Raw genomic sequence first — 23,695 nt, 5'->3', positions numbered from 1 at the left:
AGAATACCCACCAGAAAACAGCTCCTCATTTCAATTTTAGTGTTGGAAGATGAGTTGCATTTTTTAATAGAAGTGTGTTGTGTGATATTTTAACTTGTGTTAAAATGTGAGAATGAGATGGCCCTTTGTTTTAGTCTCGTTACTTTGATTCTTTTGAACAGATGATTCGGCAGTGAATATGTATATATTACATTCGGGAAACAGCCTTATATGGATACAGGTAATTTAAATACTTGTGTAAAGTATAGTTTAAACTTACAAGAGTATATTTAATTACAGAACGTGAGGATTTGCAAGAGAACACTTGTCTCTGTTACCTTTTGCTTCCATTGAAGCCTGTTTTCCCTTGCTTGAGCCCATATTTAGATGAAGGTTGTGTGCACACCTTCGTGCTGTTACAGAATAGCACGTGTCATTACCCCTTCTGCTGAACAGTTGCTATCTATGCCAGTCTAAGCTACTCAGCCGTTTTAACAGGGTTGATTCTACCTGGATCAGCCTCCACCCCGCTAAGAGCAGTATTGTGGATTATTTTTGTTACAGGATGTACATCATTTCTCCCAGAGAGATGTCCTGTCTCTGCAGTTTGAACCAGTGCTCCTACCTACTTCCACAACGAACTTTACAAAAATTGCTTCTTTTACTTGCAAAGGTACAGATTTTTAAAATGTTGGCGACTGTCTTTTTGTTTTCGTTATTTAGTTCTTGTGACTCTAGTTCTTTCTGTGATGACTCCACTACAGCCTAGGCAAGGCTTTAGGAAATGAATGGGCTTCATTTCAATTCCACAGCCTTAATAGTTCTAAGAGGTAACCTGATGGAAGAACTGGTGGTGTGCAGCTTTTATGATGCCACGTGAGTAGGATTTTGAGTTTATAGATCATAGCTCAGTTGGTTTGAAAGGCCAGGTTGTACATGTGTGGTGGACGGACTGCTTTTACAGGTAGGGTTGTGCATCCCCAGTTTGGTCTCTTTGTATTGAAGCCATGCAGGATATCTAGTGAGTGTCAACCCAGTCCTATCCTAGTCTCGTTTATAGTTCAGAAGGTTTCTACAAAGGAATGAAATGCAGGTTAAATATCTGAAAACAAGACCCAACTCACTTATATTGAAAGAAATGTTAATTTAAAGCAATAAGTGAGATATAACTTAGGACTTAGGTCTATGAAGATTAAAAAGATTGTTAGTATTCTGTGTTAGTAATGACTAGAAAGAAAACAACACTGATTTTTTGATATGAGTATAAATTGATACAGGCTATTTGGGAGGGAAAATTGGCAATTTCTCTGAAAACTTAAGATGTGCATGTATGCTCTCTGATCCTAAATTCTACTTCTCTTGGAGTTTATCCTGGGAGTGTATCTTATGAGAGATACACTTGTATATATTCAGAATTGTAATAACAAAGATATGCATTGTCTGTGGCAACAGAACAGGAGATTGGTTAAATTGTAATTCATCTGCATGGGGATGGGGGACTAGACCTTTTTAGGTGTTCAGAATCATACACAGGCGTGCAGTGTCGGCAGATTTGCATGTGTTAGAGCACTAGAAGGATGCTCGGGAGTCTGCTGCCACTTGTTCCCTTGTCTCGGGAAAGGTAGACTTGTATTTTCACATCTTTTTGTTAGTGTTTGAATTTTAGGAGGGGAACATATATTAACATACAGCTATAAAAAAGTCAGGTATAAAAAAAAAGTCAGGTGTTAGCATCAGAGTTAAGAACTCAGTACCAGTGTGATGGTGTCCTGACCTGGCTCAAGGAACACATATGGGTGATTGATGAATCAGCAGTGTTTTGGCAGCGAGGTCCCACTTTGGTTCTGAGCCTCCTCCGTGATCTTGTTTGACCTGTTCATTTCTGGCTTACACCTCCACACTCATCTCTTCACGCACCCTAGTGGGCTCGACTGTTCACTTTTGTCGTCTCTGCAGACCTAAGGACTTGCCTGTTAGCTCAGATCAGTCGTTCAGTCGTGTCCGACTCTTTGTGACCCCATGAATCGCAACACACCAGGCCTCCCTGTCCATCACCAACTCCCGGAGTTTACTCAAACTCATGTCCATTGAGTCGGTGATGCCATCCAACCGTCTCATCCTCTGTCGTCCCCTTCTCCTCCTGCCTTCAATCTTGCCTCTTAAGATCTTTACAAAAGGAGAGCCACAAAGCATTGAGTCTCTCTTTTCCTCCAAAAGAAGAAATGAGAAGTTGGTTTAGCAAGGAGAGGTAGTACCGTGTTCTGGGTAACTGACAATCAGTCAGTAAGGAGAAAAGATAGTGTTCAAGAAAGGATTTTACCATTTATATCTTATGCACAGTTTTAATGGAGACAAAAGTGTGGAGTAATTAAAATGTTATAAATAAATAAAACAGTTATTTTCATTTGGGCAAATGAAAGAAAAGATACTTACTCTTCACCTTTATTTCCTTCTGCCTCCCAACAGCTCCGTCCTGTGACAGCGGGGTGAGAGAAGACAGAAAGAAAAAAAACACTCCAACACTAAAAGCTTGCCTCTCCTCCCCTGTGGTTCAAGGGTGGGTTTCATTCCTCTTTCCCTGGAATTGTTTGGTTCCCTGCCCCAACCCAGCCCAGGGGTGATTTAACAACATAAGTGATACTTGTGTGATTCTCTCCCTGGACTTGCCTTCCCCAAGTTAGCAATGCTAGCAGGCTGTGAAAGGGTGGTTTGCAGGGTGGGAAAGGGGAAGCTGAATGATGGGGGTGGCGGATTGGATCTGGGCCAGGCAGCCGTGTGTGGAAGGAGGAAAGCATATTCCCACCACATATCTGAGTTACATTCGGGGCCTGGTTTCTGCCTGGTGGCCTCTATGAGCTGTCCTGGTGCTGGCCACACTGCACCCTTGGGCCTTCAGATGCTCCGCTTGTGGGCAGGAAGGCTGGAGAAGGCGCTGACATTCATTCTGTGATGCTTTTATGCAATGATTGTGTTTTGTTTAGGTTAGGTTAGGGTTATATGCGACCGTTGTCTTGCAGTTAGAGGCTCATTTTCATCCTTGGGGTTGTCTCTACCACGGCAATGATGGCATGCCTGGCCTGTGTTCACAGGTATTTTCGAATGGACCCTTCTGCAACCCACTTTCACATAGAGAATCACGAGAATGCTTCAGGGCTTTGGTCAATGTGGTACCTCAACCATTTTGACCATGGTGTTGTATTAAATGATGTGTTTGTTTCCAAGGAGACCAAGCACATTTTAAAGGTACATATGGTATTTTTATTCAAGTTTTAGCCTATTTTAAGCTTTGTTTAAGGTCAAATACTATGAAATTAATTTTTTATAGAAACCTTTCATTTACAAATTTTAAAGCAAGTATGTTTCTTTTAACATTTTCAGAATTACTTTAGGCTCTCTTTATTTTTTCAAACTATTGTTCAAGGAGCTCAAAGGGACCAGGATATATCTCATTAGAGATATTTGTTATTACCATTATTTAAAAATACTGTAAATTATAATTTATCCTAAGAAAATTACATTTAGTAAAAATAAGCCTCATTCATGATAAAATAGTAGGTTTTGGTAAAATACCGGCTATGAACATGTCAAGATTACTTTTGTGAAATTTAAAAACAGCTGCATGTTAAATATTAAATCTATTATTTATAGAAAAATATGTCAATATTTGACCTGGAAATAATTGAGTAACATTTTATTTCTCAAAGTATAGAAGAACTTTAGTATCACACAGTATGATGATTTTAATCATAATTAGCATTAGTTAGGAAAGTAATTTCTCTTACTTCTTTTCTTTTTAGATTCTGAATTTCACTGGCCCTTTATTTCTACCTCCAGGCTGTTGGAAAATATTTTCTTTGAAACTTGCTGTTAAAGACATTGCCATAAATCTATTCACCCATGTATTTTTGACTACAAACATAGGTGCTGTTTTTGCAATACCTCTTCAGATTTACTCACCGCCCAGCAAGGTATTGTTTACACACTCCATATGTGTTATAACTTTTGTAATAATTACTATTTCTTCTTATTAGCTTACCTTATGGTGCTTGGATTTTATTGATGCAGTTGACCTCATATTTTCTAAGGCTGTCTAAGAAATTAATGGATATTACCAGGCCAGTCTTAGATGATAAATTGTTTAGTATGGAAATCTATTTGAAAACAGCTTCTAGTTTTCATAAAGTAATACATGAAGTAATTTTCAAGTGAAATAAGGCATTACAAGTCAATAGATCTCATTTTCACTTATTTCCAAAATGAGCAAGGAATATGTGCTTGCTATAGTAAACACATTTGTGCCATTAGCACATATTTGCAGTGATTTCAAATAAACTAAATTGTTAAATGCTTTATTTAGACCTCTGGTAAGTGACACTCAGCTGCTCATAATCCTTGAATTTCCTTAGTGGGCCATAATCTAAAGCCTGAAAGGGTTCGCGATTAAGCAAATACTTTCTAAAGTCTTTGTATATATTGTATTTAATTTAGGTCTTATCTTAAACATGTCTCATTTTTTCTTAATGTTTATTTCTTTTCATTTAGTTACTGTTATTGCTTCTTTTTGATCCAAGCTCTTCTGTATAATGCTGGGTTCTGATTTTTCACTATGAGACATTCATACAACCATCTTTATGATTTTTCTCACTTATTAGCATTGGTGTTTCATAGATAGAAGTGCCTCATGTTTTGCTAAAAACTTAAATTAGGGCTTCTAAAAGTATGCTAAACAAAATGTAAGGTTAATTTTATTAATCCATATCTTGAGTAGGGGAGGTTTCTTAGAAATTTCCTTTTTCCATCAAGGGCTGCATATGAGAAGAGTGACTGGGAGGGAGCAGGCAGGCTGCAGGCATGTGTGGAAGAGGCGATCTGTGCTTTCCCAACTTAGGAAGTGGGACGTTCATTTAAATGTCCTGAACAGCTTAGGAGTTATGATGGATTAGACTACAGTGTTTTAGAAACCCTGCTGAGAATATCCTGAGACTAATTTAATCTTTAATTTAGAAGGCAGCTTGGTGTCTGTAGGGCCCTGGGGGTGTCGCTGTGGGTGTTGATTATTGCACAGAATCCACTGTAGTTTCCCTGCTGTGAGAGACAGTCAGAGCTCTCAATCAAGGAGAAAGAAGGCCAAGAAATCACTTCCTAGTTGTTTGGCTTCTGGTTAAAGGGAAGTTCGTGGAGGTGGAGGCCCATGTCTGCTATGCGTTTGAGTGCATTAGGATTTTTGTGTTGAGTGTTGTGTTTTAAGTTATTCATATATTACTTTTCAATCTAGGAAGGGAGTCTGGGTTTTGAAGTGATAGCACATTGTGGCATGCATTATTTCATGGGAAAATCAAAAGCAGGTAAGTATTTTGCCCTTAGGCTTTCTGTAGAACTCTAGTTTTGGGTGGGGTGGGAGGTAGTGAGGAAAATTCGCATTTGTAGATGGAATAATTAGTCCTTTAACATCATTGCATCATATTCTATTCTTTAAGAGCATGATCATTAACCGAATGACTTGAAATTATTAAGAATCCTCCAGAACCATCTGAGGTGCCTGTGTAATTAACGCCCCCTTAAGTCTTAATCTCCACTTCTGTAAGGGATTTTTTCAAACTCAATGTTTGATCATCATAGCAACCTTGTCGCCAGGAACAATTGGGCTCTGATTCTTTTATAAAAGGGCTGACTAGAAGTTAGTAAAATAATAATAATAATAACAATTTGAAATTGTGTTTGAGGAGAGTATAAGCATCTTATAGGGAGCACTCATTGTTGTGTGAGACTGGAGGCCCGGGTGTTGAGAAAGCTGTTCCAAGTTCCCTTCCTGCCTGTTGACTTATTAAAATACATAACCTAGGGAGAGAGTTGGAGCACAGCGGTTTCCTTTGGATGACTCCCACTTTCCCACCCTTGTCTTTCAGCACAGACAAGGCAGGCAGACCAGCAGACAGGGCCAGTTCATGAGTGTAAACATGTGCCTTTGGGCTGAGCCCTGCTCACAGCCGTCGTCTCTGAGGGCTGCCGCCTGTTTGCGCGTTGGCCTTCTGAAGCCTGGTGACCCAGCTCAGAGACGTCTAGCACTTATGTGACGCAGTTTAGCCTTTTAGATTTAAAGCTGTTGAACATGGTCTGAGTATGATTTTTACCTTGTTTCAGGCTGTATTCATGAGCCATGTGTCTTTTATGTTACTATCTTCACATAATTCGATTTAGTTTTGTTTTATACATGTTTCTTTGATTTGATATCTCATTTGCCATTGAGTTAGAGGGACTTGTAGTAAAGCAATTAGCGGACAGGAGTCACTGATCACTCTACTGTCCTCTGGGTTTGAGAAGTTTTAGCCCTCAACCCTTGGCATTATTTACCAAGTGAATTATGTTTCCTGTGCATCTAAACAGTAAGTCTGATCTAACTTGTAGAAAATCCTAACTGGGAAGGGAGCCTTTCTCTGGATCAGTCTACCTGGGATGTGGATTCCGAACTTGCAAATACATTATATGAAAGATGGAAGAAATTAAAACATGGTGACGTCTGCAAGTATGTTTTCACCTCTCTTTGTTTCTTTTATTCAGCGCTGGGGGGACACTTTAACATAATCTTTGTTGAAATTTCAATACTGAATTTTTAATATCCAGCCTTTATTTTGACAAATTTCAAACCTCAGAAGAGTTGAAAAGTATAGTATGATGAGTACTCACATATTCCTAATTTGGACTCAGCAGATGTTTACATCTTACCACTTTTGCTTTCTCTCTCTCCATCTGTGTCTATATGCACACAGACATATTGAAAGTAAGCTGTAGATACCATGATACTTCAACCCTTAGTACTTTATTAGGAAAGACTTTCTTTCCTGAGGAACATTCTCCTGCATATAACTTCACTGTCATTACATACCCAAGAAACTTAACACTGATGCAGTTATATGAACTAATAAACAGTCCAGATTCACATTTCCCTAGTGTGAAAGTGAAAGTGTTAGTCACTTAGTCAGGTCCAACTCTTTGTGACCCCATGGACTGTAGCTTCCCAAGCTCCTCTGTCCCTGGAATTCTCTGAAAGAATACTGGAGTGTTAGCTCTTCCTTTCTCCAAGCGATCTTCCCAACCCAGGGTTTGAACCCAGGTCTCCCACGGTGCATGTGGATTCTTTACCATCTGAACCCAGAAAAGCCCCTAGTTGACCCCAAAATATCCATTATAGCTGTTTTTTCCTTTTTTTAAAATCCGGGATGCATTCAAGGATCATGCACTGTATTTAGTCATCATGTTTCCTTAATTTTCTTCAGTGCCCCCACCTTTCCTCATCTTTCATAGTGTAATGTTTTAAAGCATCATAGCCAGCTGTCTTACGGAACATTCAACACTCTGGATTTTTGGGGATTGCTTTTTCAGGTTTGCATTCCTGTTAAACATTTTGGGGAAGAGTACTAATTACTTGGTTGCTCTTGTGTCCTTAACCATTGCGTCACCTGAGGAGGGACATAAATATCAATTTGCCCCATTATTGACATTGTTTGGTTGAGTCATTTGACTCTCTCCATTGGAGACTATGTTTTTTGTTTTACAATTAATAAATAATATGTGCTATGATAGTTTGAGTCTGTACACATTGCCTGTTCCCTGAGGACGTTTCACCATAGGATTTTGGCTCCCACTGATAATCATTGCCTGAGATCAGTTATTGATTGATGGCTGCAAAAATGGTGATATTGCTAATTATTTTGTTCATTCTACACTCTTGAGCATCACCATGAATTCTTTGGTCATTAGCATCATTATTATTTTTGATGTCGATTTGTGCCAGATTTGGCTGATGGGAGCCCATTGAGGCTAGCTTTTGGATCTTTGGTGTGTACCCATCATTCTTTGAGCACTTCCTTGCTTTCTAGTAAGACAGGATGTTCCAAGATCTTGTACTTTGCCTTCCCCGTACCCTGAATAGGCTTTCCAGGTGGCTCAGTGGTTAAGAATCCACCTGCGATACAGGAGAGGCAGGTTTGATCCCTGGGTTGGGAAGATCCTCTGGAGGAGGGCATGGCAACCCACTCCAGTATTCTTGCCTGGGAGATCCTGTGGACAGAGGAGCCTGGCAGACTACAGTCCACGGGGTCGCAAAGAGTCGGACACGACTGAAGTGACTGAGCATGCACGCATACCCTGAATAAGCCATTTTTTCCCAAGGGCCTCTTGTTCCTTTTAGTTGGAGTGATATTTAGTGACTTCTTTTTTATATGTCAACATTATTTCCCGTAATTGCTTTCTTTACCGATTTTGCAGGAGGACTGTTTTGGGAGTGACTCGGTTTGCCCATTCAAGGAAACCCAAGGAGTCAGAGCCATTTGCTGTCTTCCTGCCTCGTCTGGTCCCCGAGCCTGGCCTCGTGTTGAACTTCAGCGCCACCGCCCTGAGGAGCAGCATGGTGAGCCTCCCACGTCTTCTCATTTCTTCGTCTGTGAGACCTCGGCTCTTGAGTGTTCACGTTAACCAAGTATTTCCACCTTGGGATACTGTTCCAGAGTCAGAGTTAGTTGAAATTTAAGTGACACATGTTTGCCATTCAGTGCTTTTAGGAGGGAGGTGTCAGAAGAACAAAATAAGGAATAAACTCATGAGCAGACTGAAATGCTTTAAGCAGGTATGTGCTATGGAGTCTGTGTTCAGTTCAGAATCCACCAGCTAAGACAGTATTCAGCTGCAGCCGCGGAGGGGATCTTGGCTGACACAGGCTTCCGTAGCAGTGAGTGGGCTTGCAGCTCAGGAGGGAGAGGCGTCTGTCTGTCTCTTGTTCCATCCTCAGCTCTCTTCCTGCGTGGAAGCTTCTCCTGAGCTGAGTGGCGGGAGGGGGCAGAGGGAAGGCACTGACGCCAGCCTTGAGGTTTCATCTGGAAAGTCTGCTTACCTGAGAGCCGGATCACTGTGATCCGAGTGATAGTTTATGCTTCCTCAGGCACTCGTTGAGCTTCTTACGGAGGACCTCCTGAGACTGCTGTTTAATAACATTTTATTTTGAAAAAGTTCAACTTATAGAAGAGTTTCATGAGCAGTAACAAGAACTCCCAGGTGCCCTTCATGCAGATTTGTCTCTTTTTAACATTTGCCACGCTTGGCTTGCTGTTTCCCGTCTTCTTCTACACGTGTGTTTTTATCAGCCATGAGAGAGGGTCAGGCATGATGCCCCGACTCCACTTCCATGTGAATTTCTTAAGAACGAGACATCTTACATATCAGAGTCTAACTGTCAAAGTCAGAAGATGTGAACATCAAGCACAGCGGTTTTGTCTGATCCGCAGTCTCCGTCCAGTTCCCACTTGTCCCACTCACACACGTCCGTTACACCTCCAGCCCAGGGCTTCTCCTTGCCCGGCCCGGTGGCCTGTGTATCCTCCTGTCCTCGCAGCTCCTCCACCGCAGGTTACGCAGCTCTTATGACGCGTGCAGGCCGTTCACGCTCTAGACCGTTCCTGGAATGGCCTAGGTGATGGTTCCTGGTGAGATGCAGGTGATGAGTCTTTGCACCTGCGTCTCAGGGGTGCTGTCCTTCTCCGGAACTGACTCTCCTTCCTGCACGTCTAGGTGAAGTACTTCATGGTGAAGAACCCCTCCTCGTGGCCCGTGTCCCTGCAGCTCCTGCCCGTCTCTTTGTACCCGAAGCCTGAGGCCGCCGCGCGCCTGCTGCACAAATGGTAACGCCCAGCCGGTGAAGACCCTTCGGGGGGGTTGCTAGGAGGAGTTGATAGGGCCTGTCCTGTTAAGACCCGCAACTGTTCAGCGTCCTCTGCATTCCCCCCGGTTCTGTGCGTGGATGTGCACGGGCTCAGCCATGGTGCCGACCCTGTCCCTCCGTGCGGACCCGATGGCACGCGCCATCCCGTGTGCTGTGTGGCTCTTCAGTGTCCTGGCTCAAGTGCAGGGCCCGACAGAGCATTCTTTTCTCGTCAGGGAAGCTTTCCCGTTGTGATTTTTCACACTCCTCAAATTTAGACCTGGAATCCGTGACCCCTGGGCAACGCAAGCAGAGAGTTTAGTGGAGGTTTAGTGTATCTTAGCCTAGTGTTGTGATACAGGTGAGATCAGAATTTGTATCTGTTAATCTAATCTTCGTACAGAAGTCATGGTTTCACTTAGAACGTTTTCCCTTCTGGCTTAGTGATGCCTCATCCCCATGTCTCAGCTTCAGCACTGCCAGTGTTTTGGGCACTGACTCTGTTTGATGAGAGATGAGATGTGTTCCGTGCTTTGGAGGTTGTTCAGCAGCATCCCTAGCTTCCACCCAGTAGATTCCGGTAGACTTCACCAGCCTGGGCAATCAAAAGTGTCTCTAGGTGTGGGCAGATGGCCACTGGGAGATAGCATTCTCCTTGGTTGAGAGTCACCTCCTGTCAGGTTCCACAGCTTTGAACCGTTTGGAGGAAAAGAATTGCTTCAGATGGAGCTTTTGTCACCATAGCATTCTTTGCATTCTGTGCTGCCAACATTATTCACTCCACAATGTTTACTGTGCTCTTAAAGCGTGCCGGGTACTGTGTGGGGAGCCGGGCACAGGAGTGACAGGTCGGGGTGAACTGGGTATGTGTAAAAATATGCACGTATGTTTATATGTGTGTGTATGCACACATATGTTCTTTCTTGGTGATCTGAATGCTATTTTAAATGTTTTTTTTTTTCTTTATAGGTTTGGCACCGATATGCAAATGATTAATTTCACAACCAGTGAATTCCAGCTTACCAAATCTTGCCCTTACCTGGTAGGATGTCATCTTTAAACAGAGAAAAGAATGCTGACAAACTTGACTCCTAGCATATGGGCCTCACTGATTTATGTTTCAAGTGGCTTTTCGTAATATACGTGTCTCTCTATTTTTTATTCTAGGAGTTAAGTATACATAGCAGCTTTTTCCAATTAAGTACTACAGCAGGAGCCCAGGGTTCATGTGAGCCTGTAAATCATTTTAATTTGATTATTTAGATTCATGTGAGTGAAGAAATAACAATTGAATCAGACCTCTGTAGAAAACTGTAAAACTTGAGACCCCAGAATTTATAATTCTCTTAAAATTCCTTAGCCCCATCAAGATATCCTGGCAAGATAAAAGTAAACACTGGTTGTTTTTTTTTTAAGTCTTACTAAGCTGACTTCATGTTTTTAGCAGATAACCCAATTTCTGTAATATTGACCTTATCTATATAAAAGGATTTCTCTGAAATTCTTGCACCTCTGGGCCCTCACGAGGTCTTGCATAAGTACTCTGGAGAGGGAGTAAGTAATAAGCATGTCACATGGAGAGGACGTCGCTTGCCTGGAAACTGAGTTTTCACGCAGTCCTTCTGTGGGTCCCTGGTGTAGCTGAGTATTTTACTTACGGGTATTCTGTGCTTGGGGCTTCTCTGGTAGCTCAGCTGGTAAAGAATCCGTGTGCAATGCAGGAGATCCCGGGTCGGGAAGATCCCCTGGAGAAGGGCAAAACAACCCACTCCAGTATTCTTGCCTGGAGAATCCCCTGGACAGAGGAGCCTGGCGGGCTACAGTCCACAGGGTCGCAAAGAGTCAGACACGACTGAGTGCCTAGGCACAGCACACAGCACGGCATTCTGTGCTGGAGGTCAATTAAAAAATGAAGCCTCTCCTACAAAAATACAAACACATGTAGACACACCTGTGCACATCACTGTATTTTTAATGCACGCACATATTTAAATGTCATAGATGTTTTTTCTTCTTTCTCTACTCATGACCCTCCCAAAGATACGCTGTTGGCTCTAGAATAACTTGGAAGAAGGAGGCCACAGATAAGCTCCAGTGTGAGTTAAAACAGAATGAATCAAAGCAAAGCTTTAAATGGATTTTTAGCAGAGACTTATCTGCAGTAAGAGGCACGCAGCAGTAGTGCTCCTTTCCTTTGTCGGTGGTCCAGGCAGCGGAGTCCTGTGCTATTGGGCTGGTCCTGCTTTTTGCCTGTCCACCCAGGCAGCTTCCCAGGAGTGCTAGGAGGTAGAACTAGTGAGTCCTCTATGCTAACAGATATTTCGCCCCACGACCATTTCATCGTATGTAGTTTGAAATTCCAAAAATGATGCCCATTTCTTTTACATGTTGGTATTCTATTCAGACTTAAGCAAATGGTGCAACTCACTTGGAAAAGGTCTTTAACCTGTGATTGAAGATTTTCCATAGGTTATTATACTTTTTGTGACAAAGGAAATTGTCACCATTGTTAATTTATTACATTTACAAAAAGGGATAGTATCAGTGTTCCTTTCTTTCAAAAACTTAAATTGGAGGATAATCGTTTTACAATGTTGTGTTGCTTTCTGCCATAGAACAATGTGAGTCAGTGATGAGGATACATATATCCCCTCCCTCCTGAGCAGTATCAGTGCTTTTGACACCCAAGTTTAACTTAAAATTCTTAATAGAATCATTTGTTGTTTAAGAAAGGCCTGCATTTTTTTTTGTTGTTGGTTTGTTTTTAGAAATGTAGCTCCTTTGGTTAAGAGCATGTGGAATTGGGCATTCAAAGTTCCAAATCCAGGCTCCTCTATGTGGTCCTGGGTAAATAATTTAGCCTCTTCAAGTCTCCTCTTTCTTACTTATAGTGATGTTTGAAAATTTCATAGTTTTATAGAATGCTTAGCATTTTATATACCTAATTATAGTCCAGTGCCTGGCATATAAGAATTACTTAATAGTTAGTGCATTGTTCTTATACTTTTAATACTTAAATTGGCAGCTTTTTTCAGTATCCATATGTGTATAAAGCAGAATTCCTCCCTTCATGAAGTTTATAATTTTAATGAAAATGAATCAAATGCCATTACTGTTTCTTCTTTCAGATAGTATGGAAAATGCTAGTAATAACTGAGGGATAAAACAAATTCAAAAACTAAAAATACAAAAGAGATATTAGGCAGATTACATGGTTATAGCTCTGAAAATTAAGAAATTTCTTTTAGTGAGAAAGAGCTAGGAAAAAACAATGGAAAGTGGGAAAGTCTATCACAATAATGAAGAACTAAATCTTGAATGTTAAATTGAGAATGCAGTTTATTCAGGAGGATGTGAATAAATAAGTTGTTCTCCTGAATGGAGAGACTAAATGTAATAAAGATGGTTTCTTTTTAAACAATAATGCAGGGAATTTAGGGTTGCCCAGAAGTGGGAAGTGCTTGGGTCAGATCCCTGTAGCGTTCAGGCGGAGGCTGTTGTCTGTTTTCCTGGTGATGTTTTACATTCAGGTGAGCTCTCTGATAAAGGTCTGCAGCCCCAGCTCCCGTCCGATCCAGGAGGCCCAGCCCCTTGCCAGCGCCCATGTCGGCCTGTCCTGCAGCCCCTGTCTCTGCTTCCCAGTTGCGCTCAGCAACTGTTGATGGGCGTGAACTGTCGTGATAGACACGTTCCACAGGTTGATTTGGATGGTCAGATCCCGACATTAAAGAAGCAGCGGTCATGTTTATGCATTTAATGAAGATGGAGTCTTGCTCTCCATACATTAATTGCATTTATTAATAACTTTCAGGGTGTGCAGTCTGAAGAATCCAGATTTGGCATCCTCCACTTACATTTGCAGCCTTTGGAAAGAAAAGGGTTGGTGTAGTGTTCACTCCAGCTGATTACGGAAAAGTCAGCTCCCTCATCCTCATCCGGTAGGTGTGTCTGTGTTGCTTTCTTGTTGACTGATTCTTTCTCTCAAGAAGACAGGCCCCCAGTGATGAGCTATGTCTCAGGACAGGAAAGGCAGTGGCTGAGGACAGCAGCTTCCCAAAGTTCCACCTTCAGTCTCCCTGGGTGTCAGGCTCCTCCCTGGTACCAGGGAGAACGTGTGTTCTCCTTCACACAGCATCTCACCCACCATCACAGAGGGCAGAACACACACACACGTGAACGCACACACGTCCGCACTTTTCTTTCCTCAGCTCAGAAGAATGATTGAAGCACTACTGTATACATTTTCACTCCGCAGTGTTTGGATTTATACCAGTATCACACCCATTTGTCTTGCTTCTGTACTTCTTGGTAGCACCAGAAGATAATGAAAAAAGTGCCCAGTTGAGCCCACTGGCTCTTTTTACTTGCCAGCTGATTTAAGCAGCTACGTGTTTCTCATTCTTGAATTTTTTTCCTCTTTAGTCTTTATTGAGAGTCTTGTTTCAAAAATTTACAGTAAATATGGATCTATATTGAACCTCTCTCTGCATTGGTGAGATGTCTAATACAAATTTAATTTTTCATTAATGATATTTTAGATATTTTTTTATTTTATGTTTTATTTTGGCCACACCACGAAGCATGAGGGATATCTTAGTTCCTTGATCGGGGGTTAAACCTGTGCCCCGCCCCTGCAGTGGAAGTGTGGAGTCCCAACCTTAGACTTTCTTATTCTGGACTTTCTTTAATATATAAGTTTATTCTTCTGCAAGTGAATGCTACTAAAAAGAAAATGCACTAAAGTTCTTAAAAGATTCTGTTTTGTTAAGCATTTTAACTATTGCTTAGGGCTTCCCTGGTAGCTCAGTTGGTTACAGACTCTGCCTGCAGTGTGGGAGACCCCAGTTTGATTCCTGGGTCGGGAGTACCCGCTGGAGAAGGGATGGGCTGCCCACCCTGGTGTTCTTGGGCCTCCCTGTGGCTCAGCTGGTGAAGAATCTGCCTGCAGTGCGGGAGACCTGGGTTATCCCGAGGTTGGGAAGATCCCCTTGGAGAAGGGAAAGGCCAGTCACTCCAGTATTCTGGCCTGGAGAATTCCATGGACAGTTTAGTCCTGCTGCTGCTGCTAAGTTACTTCAGTCGTGTCCGACTCTGTGCGACCCGATAGACGGCAGCCCACCAGGCTCCCCTGTCCCTGGGATTCTCCAGGCAAGAACACTGGAGTGGGTTGCCATTTCCTTCTCCAGTGCATGAAAGTGAAAAGTGAAAGTGAAGTTGCTCAGCTGTGTCCAACCCTTAGCGACCCCATGGACTGCGGCTCACCATGTTCCATGGGATTTTCCAGGCAAGATTACGGGAATGGGTTGCCATTGCCTTCTCTGACTGTATAGTCCATGGAGTTGCAAAGAGTTGGACACGACTGAGTGACTTTCACTGTCACTCAACTAATGCTTAGTGGAACGGGTAACTGATGTTCTAGTAAGCACTTTAGTGCTCTGTGACAGGTGTTTCACTTTAAACTCATTCTCTGTTGAAGAACTAAGTTCATGGAAAGTGTAGAGTTAAACTTTACCTTATCCCAGCTTCAACTATCCCAGACTTGAAAGTCTCCGCTTTTTATAGTGGCTAATTTATTCTTGGTACTTTCTGTATTGAGAGACACAGTATTTTTCTGTAAACAGTATCAATCATCCAACATCACTTAAAGGCTTTTAAATGGTTTAGTAAAGGCTTTAGTCCTTTAGATGAAGATGTAAAGATACCTCAGTGTGTTTTGTATAACTAGGAATGAATTCTCTGTCTGCTTCTACTGTTTACATTAATGATAATTGCCTTTCAGTATAGTCTGCATCATTTAAACATCATTTCCACTTCTCCATCCTAGGAATCATGATTTCAGTTAATGGAAAGGCAAAAGCTAATCTGATTTACTGTTTGATTAATAAGAACTTGAGTAGATACTTGCTATTTGAAGGCTGCTCTTTTAAGTCTTTGGTTTAAAAGACAGGGTAGCACTTCATTTCTAGAAATATCCCTAAGGAAGAATTGCTTATAGTCACAGTTACTGTAGAAACTCCTTAATTCACCCTGTGAACAGTTTTATCAGTTTCTCTACACTTACTAGTATTTTTCTGTGGCTCCCAGTTTGCTCACTTTTGTCACCTGAATGTCTGATCACCATCCTGGTGCCTGGTTAGAAAACTGCGGGTTTCCATTCTTGGGTGGAAATTGGAGAGTGATCATGGTCATTTGCTCATTTTTGCCCAGTTGGCTTGCCTTGACTCTGGTGCGTTTAGTGGCCTCTCTGCTCCGAGATGGAGGGAGATGCCATACTATTAAGTTGATTTTTCCCCAAAACTTTAGAAATGTTTTTTTGTTAATTAGGAATATTTAAATTCCTAATTTAAATTGTATCCTGTAACTCTCCTGCGTTGCCTTTTTGTCTGCATCTGCTCGCTCTGTAGGAATAACTTGACTGTTATCGACATGATTGGTGTGGAAGGATTCGGGGCGAGAGAGCTCCTGAAAGTGGGTGGAAGACTGCCTGGCGCCGGGGGCTCGCTGCGGTTTAAGGTGCCCGAGTCCACGCTGATGGACTGCCGGCGACGTGAGTCTGCGCGTGCACGGTCTGTGTGCACGGCGCTCGGGAAGAGGGGCTGGGTGCTGACGCCGAGAGCAAAAGGCGGTTATCAGAGTCAGTAATTCATTGTACGGATGCAAGTAATTAGATCAGGCAGGTATTTGAGCATATGTAGTCTGGTACCACTTGGTTATAAAACAATAGTTTAGATGTTTAACCCAGCTTAAATAATAGGTGGTGGGAGGGGGGAGTATAATGTTAAGTTCCCAATAGCGTTAAAATATAAGCCCAATCGTAGGAAACTATTTAGAGAACCACACCAATGTAAGCGGAGAGAGGCTTCAGGGAGCGCTGACTGATAGTCCCTTGCACGTTGTGCGGTGATGGAAATGCTCTCTGTGTTGTCCAATGCGGCACCCGCATGCCACACGTGGGTGAGGAGTGCTTAAAGTAGAGCTCGCGGGACTGAGAAACTCAGTGTTTAAGTTAGTTTAAAGTGGCCGTATGTGTCTGGTGGCAACTGTGTCAGGCTGTGCAGATTTAGAAATTTAGTTAAGTGTTCCATTAGAAATTTATAAATTTGCATGTATTAAAATTACATGCTTCTAAAGTACTTACATTTTCAAGAACTTCCTCAGGAACTGAGACAAAAGTCAAACTGTAGATATAAAATGTTCTTGGTGAATTCTGTCTTGTTTTCCTACTACTATTTTTAATTTCAGAACACACTGAAAGTATTTTAGTGTAACAGTATATTTCCCACGGAGAAAAGTGATTGGTGAAACCACTGGATAACTTGTAGAACTATCTTAATGCCTGTTTGGATTTTTTTAAATAAGAAAACTGTGTCAAATGAGCACTGTCTGAAAAGATTAGCCATTTTGCATTCAAAATCTTCATCAGAGTGTTCTTTAAATCATTCCTTCACTTACTCATTGAATAGTTTAGAGTTGACCTTAAAAGCTAGAATTAAGGAGGAATATAAAATCTGTGGAACCAGATAAAATGTTAGTCCTAATATGGAATAGATTGTAGATTATTAATATACAGGAATATTTTACAAATTGATACTTCCTCCCTTTTTAAATGCCCAGTATGAAATGTGCTCTCATTTATTTGCAAAGATTTTGCTGCCTCCTGCCCCTCACGTAATGAGAGTTTGAACCATATTTCTCGTGTCTGTGATGCAGTTACGCAGAAGCACACACACCCTCCTGAGTATTGGGTGTGAAAGGATCCTGGGTGCCTGGTGGCTCATGGTAAATCCAAACTCGGAGAATCCTGAGAAGAATGAAATTTTCCACCTTAACCTTTAATAAATAAAAGAACAGAAGAGGCTTTGGTTACTTTTGGTACCTAGGCAGGTCATTTAACTTAAGAAAAATCTTTATGAGTTATGTATTTTTATCTTATCTTGGTAATATAGTAGCATCTAGAACTGTTCTAGGAATTAGGAATCTGCTTTGAGCTTATATTGAATTTTTCTGCGTTTTACTCGTGTAGATCATGGTTTGTGAATTCTGTAAATGTTGATTCAGGAAATTATTTTGAATAAATTTTGCAGTTCATGTGTACTAAAATCTCAGTTTCCATCCTCACTAGAACTGAAAGACAGCAAGCAAATTTTATCAATTACAAAGAGCTTTAAGGTTGAGAATATTGGACCACTTCCTATATCTGTGACAGCTCTGAAAATTAATGGGTATAACTGCCAAGGTTATGGATTCGAAGTGCTGGACTGTCATCAGTTTTCCTTGGGCCCCAACACATCCCGGGACATCAGCATTGTGTAAGCACTGGGTTTCAACTTCATTTCGGGGGTGCGTTTACTGTGTTGTGGGGAAAAACCTTTTGTCACTGGTAAGGCTGTCTTAAGCTGTTCCCATGTGCATAGCTGTCTTGTGGAGGTGAGAACTGCTGTCACTGTGACTGTCTTGTCTTGCGCCTAAAGTGAGAACCATCGGGCCTCACAGAGATGCCTCTTGCTGTCAGGTTTACCCCGGACTTCACGTCTTCCTGGGTCATCCGCGAGCTGACTCTGGTCACGGCGGCGGGCCTGGAGTTCCGCTTCACTCTCAACGTGACCCTGCCGCACCACCTGCTGCCTCTGTGTGCGGACGTGGTCCCGGGCCCGAGCTGGGAGGAGTCGTTCTGGAGGCTCACCGTCTTCTTCGTTAGGTAGGCCGCCCCGCTCCTCTGCGCCTCCTCCCCAAGGGGGACGCCGTCAGCGAGCCGTGTGGGAGTGGGAGCTGCCTGGCAGGTCTCAGCGCGGGGACTGAGTGGGTCACGCTGCTCTGAGAACGCTGACAGGAACTAGACGAAGTGGTCCCTGGTGAGCTGAGGGAGCAGAGAGCTCAGTGCAGGGGAGCTCGAGGATCTGAGAGTGTAACAGACCGTTGCGCTCGTGTATGTTCATTGGCGGTCCCAGGGGAGGGTACAGATGTTGTCTATAACATTTAAGATATAGGAACATCACCTATGGTATATGTGGTATATGGTGTTATTGGCTTAGGGCACTGGCAGTTTGAGATTAGAAGACTAGAATGACCCTTTCGGATGTGATTTTTATCCTGGAAAAATCTATAAAAATTGAATTGAAATGTCAGACTGATAAATAGTCACCTGTTTAGAAATTTTGCTTTTTGAAATTTTGAGACATCAGAAATTTTAATGTTGTACATCTTGTAGAATCTGAATAGTGTCTCTTTAGACCTTGCCCGCCACTCATTCCCTTCTGGTAGAGCTTGTCTTTTTAACGGTAGTCAGAACCGGGCAGTAAAGAACCTGTTGTTTTTGTCCTCAGTTTGTCCCTGTTGGGTGTGATTTTAATCGCCTTCCAACAAGCACAGTACATTCTGATGGAGTTCATGAAGACGAGACAGAGACAAAATGCCAGCTCCCCTCCACAGCAAAGCACTAGTCCAGTGGACGTAATCAGCCCTCAGTCTCACAAGTAAGGATTCTTGTCGTGTGGGTGGGGTAGATGCTGGCGGGTCTCACCTCTGGTATTACTTACTTCTGATTTTATGTTAAGGTGATATGCCTTTAGTTTTGTTCAAGTCAGTGTGTGGCAGCTAAGCCATTCCTCCTAGTCTATGCTAGACTTCATGTGAGGGCTCAGTTTATTCCTCGGTGGAGCTTGAATGAAAGGTGAGAAGTCCTTAGTACACCCCCGCCCCCCACCACGCTGGCTGCGCCCTCTTCCTCCTGGAGTTAGAGAGGAGGGGTTTATTCAGCTTGCCGTTATGTTAAATGTTTTTCTTCTTAAATTCAGAAGCAATTGCAAGAACTTTCTCGATACCTACACCCCCTCCGATAAAGGCCGAGGGAAAAGCTGCCTTCCGGTCAGCAGCCCGCAGAGCAGGATCCAGAATGCGACCAAGAGGAGCCCGGCCACCTACGGCCACTCCCAGAAGAAGCACAAGTGCTCCGTGTACTACGGGAAGCACAAAGGCAGCGCGGCCGCGGCGAGCAGCGCCGGCGGCCCCTCGGAGGACAGGCCAGCCCCGGCCAAGGAGGACGGGTGCCCCGCAGGGGCGGGCGAGGCCTGGGCGGGCCTCAAGTGTGCCGGGGGCCTGGGCGTCAACCTGCAGAGGGGCTTCGCGCTCCCCAAGAGCTTGCTGGGCAAAGACGAGAACACACCCAAAGGCGCAGCTGCTGCCAGTCACCCTTCCTCCGGGTGTCACGCGAGGGAGGGCGTGCAGACGTGTATGTTTCCTAAGGAAACGGACTTTCAGATTGCAGAAGGCGTAGCGGAGCTCCAGGAGCGAGACGTCTGTCCGATGAAGACGCTTAAGAGACTGCCTGAGAATCATGTGCCGAGAAACTCCCCTCAGTGCCCGTCAGACTTGCCAGAGGTTTCCAGGAAAAGTAACGGTAATCTTTTCCTCCTCCTCGGTCATTCTTCCGTCCCGTCTGTCTGCAGCGCGTTCTTCGTGGAATTCGTTTCCCCTGTGACTCTAGTTTGAATTGTGGCTGTGGAATTTTTAGTTCATGCCCTAAGTTTCATTAGCATAGGTATAACTATTGAAATACCGTTTGCATGACGGAAAGCTTTTAGAGCTTTGTGGTTTACTTTTTTAGTACATTCGCTGGAATGATGCAGATATCATGTTTTATTGTTGGACACCTATTCCTAAGTATCTTTTATCTTGGCCTTTCAGGCTGTTTGCAAAGATCACTCAGCCTATGCTTCTGATAGAATGAAACTTGCCAACTTTCTGGGTTTAACAGCTGCACCCATAGCATGCTGCTCATCCGTGCTTCTTCTCTACTTGTGTGCTTATTTTTGTGTATCCATCTTGACCATTTTAATAAGCACGTTTCTGTTCCCTTCAGGAGGCGAATTTTTGACACACTTTTTACTCTGGAAGAATTAGTTACCTCTGATCTTACTTGAAACATCTGAATATAAATAAATTCATATTTTTCCCTCCTTGATATTATAGAGGACGTCATGTTTTCTCTGGTTCTAACGAGCTTTATGCATTTAGCAGGGGGAAAAAAACACCCAGCTGAATGTTAAATGTTCCCTCAAAGGACATTTCTAATTGAGAAGGAAGCCGGGGTGCCCTGAGTAGAACATGGTTTGGGCCGCTTCGCATCGTTCCTGGCGCCCCTTGTCCGCCCCGCTGGCGTGGGCTCCGTGCAGCAGTGTCTGCTTGAAGGAGTCCTGTCCCCGTGGCCTCTCCCCAGCGTGGGAGGGTTTCCTTGGATGACGCGCTCAACTGCGTCTCCATAAAGGCACAGCGTTGCTTGTCTGAGATGCCAGTGTTGGGGCTGTGGGTGCCTGTTCTTCCATTTCTGTCCCAGGTGTTCTCTGCCGCTCGGACTACAAAACTCCTGTGCAAAGGGTGACATTCTGCAGTGAGTCTAGCTGAGTATTTCTCATTTCATGCGTCACATAGGCCTGAGAACAGTATTTGACATAGACTGACTTCACACAAACTTAAGATCAGACCTGTTTCTGAGGGTTGTTGCTCCATAGATGTGTCTTCTGTGGTCCGTTGCGTCTGTCAGACATCTGTGTATATGTGCCTGCTGCATGCACGGGCTGTGGTCTTGCGGGTGGATGGACTTTGAAGGGTGTGGACCCTCAAATGATGTAGTGCCAGGGAGGGTCAGAGGATTCAGATCCATGCTCCTGGATCCTTGTCTACTTCTGGCTGTTCAGTTCCTGTAGTTGAGCCTAGGTGACACCATGTAATATCTAATAGCACTCAGGAAGAGTGAATAAATGAAATAAAGGAGCCCACAAACATAGAATTTGCTTGTATCATTGTAGATTGTAGACAGCTGTTCCCCCACCCCCCACCCCCAAACCTTCCTGCCCTGTGCAGATGACTGGTGTGTTTCAGTTCTGTTCAGTCGCTCAGTCGTGTCTGACCCTTTGTGACCCCATGAATCGCAGCACACCAGGCCTCCCTGTCCATCACCAACTCCCGGAGTTCCCTCAAACTCATGTCCATCAAGTCAGTGATGCCATCCAGCCATCTCATCCTCTGTTGTCCCCTTCTCCTCCTGCCCCTAATCCCTCCCAGAGTCAGGGTCTTTTCCAATGAGTCAACTCTTCGCATGAGGTGGCCAAAGTACTGGGGCTTCAGCTTCAGCATCAGTCCTTCCAATGAACACCCAGGACTAATCTCCTTTAGGATGGACTGGTTGGATCTCCGTGCAGTCCAAGGGACTCTCAAGAGTCTTCTCCAACACCACAGTTCAAAAGCATCAATTCTTCGGTGCTCAGCTTTCTTCACAGTACAACTCTCACATCTATACACGACTACTGGAAAAACCATAGCCTTGACTAGATGGACCTTTGTTGGCAAAGTAACGTCTCTGCTTTTTAATATGCTATCTACGTTGGTCATAACTTTCCTTCCAAGGAGTAAGCGTCCTTTAATTTCATGGCTGCAATCACCATCTGCAGTGATTTTGGAGCCCCCAAAAATAAAGTCAACCAACTGTTTCCACTGTTTCTCCATCTATTTGCCATGAAGTGATGGGACCAGATGCCATGATCTTAGTTTTCTGAATGTTGAGCTCTAAGCCAACTTTTTCACTCTCTTCTTCTTTCACTTTCATCAAGAGGCTTTTTAGTTCCTCTTCACTTTCTGCCATAAGGGTGGTGTCATCTGCATATCTGAGGTTATTGATATTTCTCCTGGCAATCTTGATTCCAGCTTGTGCTTCCTCCAGCCCAGCGTTTCTCATGATGTACTCTGCATATAAGTTAAATAAGCAGGGTGACAATATACAGCCTTGATGTACTCCTTTTCTCTATTTGGAACCAGTCTGTTGTTCCACGTCCAGTTGTAACTGTTGCTTCCTGACCTGCATACAGGTTTTTCAAGAGGCAGGTCAGGTGGTCTGGTATTCCCATCTCTTTCAGAATGTTTCAGAATCCTAAACTGGTATGTTTAGGATGCTTTAAATGGAAACAAATCTCTCACTTCAAGAACTGTTTGAAACTGCTCTTTGGCTGACTTGTCAGCCTGTTAAGCAGTATTAGGGTGATTGTTGGTCAGATCAGATCAGAGATGATGACAAACTTTGGCTTTTCACCGTGTTTGTACCAGCAAAATCAAAGGTGCTAATTCACAGGCCTGTATTTCTCCCCAGAATTAACCTGTCAGTTCCTCACAGGGAAACCCATTCACTGATGTGTATTTGGTTCTGTGTTCTGTTTACATTGCTATTGCAGGAAAATATCAAAGAGGTTAATAAAGTAAAAAAATGACCTCCCATTAATTTGTGATTTAAGCATTTTAAAGAATTGAGAATCTTAAAAGTAAGAAAGGACTGAGAAATCTAGGGCAAGAAAATTGTAGTTTAAAGATAGAATATGGGGTTTATGGTAATACTGAGGGTTCAGTGTTCTTTTGTCAGATATTAAAGGATGGCTTTGTGATAAGCTGGCAGATGGTGACAGGCGGGGAGTCATCATGTATAAAGAACCAAGAATGAGAAAACCAAAAGTGTAAGACCCTTCAGATTTTTCACTTCCAACTTGGAAGCATCAGTTTTTTTTTCCTATCTTGAAAAGGATTTCACTTTGCGTTTCCGTCTGAAGATCCTTTCTGGAATCTGAAGAACAGCTTCAGTCCTGTGAGCGGAACTCAGCCCCCCAGGAGCCTCTTGGGAACTGAGGTGGCGCTCCGCTGGAACCAGTCAGCATCTTGGCCGCGTTCTTGCCGTTGCTCCCAAAGCACATAGACGGACTTAGAAACACGCCCGGTGACAGGGCAGCCTTTGGGAAGAGGGTCTGGGGAGCTGGCCTGTGCCGAGAGCACCTGAAGTGATGCCCTGAACCCGGTGGGGCTCTGGAGCGCCCGAGCGTTGTGCCTTCTCCTCCTCCGAGGCTGTGCTTTCTCTGAGCGTAGCCTGCTGTGTGAGAACGGTCTTCTGAGATGTGTGTTAATGGCTGCGTGCTCACCGTTGTTGTGGAGAGAGTGTTTTCTGAGTAACAAAGTGTGCCGTCCGTCCCTCTCACGCTCTTCCTCCTGCTT

At 43.4% G+C, this 23,695-nt stretch overlaps 1 protein-coding gene across 1 annotated transcript in view; it reads left to right on the top strand.

Moving 5' to 3' along the window:
• TMEM131L (transmembrane 131 like) overlaps positions 1-23,695 on the top strand; it is a 174,238-nt gene that overhangs the window by 118,608 nt on the left and 31,935 nt on the right. Inside the window, 17 exon segments of the mRNA XM_070474735.1 lie at positions 162-220; positions 544-652; positions 2,446-2,536; positions 3,069-3,222; positions 3,777-3,947; positions 5,255-5,324; positions 6,385-6,502; positions 8,245-8,386; positions 9,541-9,650; positions 10,640-10,712; positions 13,482-13,539; positions 13,542-13,608; positions 16,075-16,217; positions 17,793-17,979; positions 18,183-18,368; positions 18,994-19,143; positions 19,465-20,066. Coding sequence (XP_070330836.1) covers positions 162-220; positions 544-652; positions 2,446-2,536; positions 3,069-3,222; positions 3,777-3,947; positions 5,255-5,324; positions 6,385-6,502; positions 8,245-8,386; positions 9,541-9,650; positions 10,640-10,712; positions 13,482-13,539; positions 13,542-13,608; positions 16,075-16,217; positions 17,793-17,979; positions 18,183-18,368; positions 18,994-19,143; positions 19,465-20,066 — 2,490 coding nt within the window.

The sequence above is a fragment of the Odocoileus virginianus genome, chromosome 12 (assembly GCF_023699985.2).
Source record: "Odocoileus virginianus isolate 20LAN1187 ecotype Illinois chromosome 12, Ovbor_1.2, whole genome shotgun sequence".
Classification (NCBI taxonomy): domain Eukaryota; kingdom Metazoa; phylum Chordata; class Mammalia; order Artiodactyla; family Cervidae; genus Odocoileus; species Odocoileus virginianus.
The sequence above is the reverse complement of the archived record's forward strand: the minus strand, read 5'-3'. Positions and strand labels throughout refer to the sequence as shown.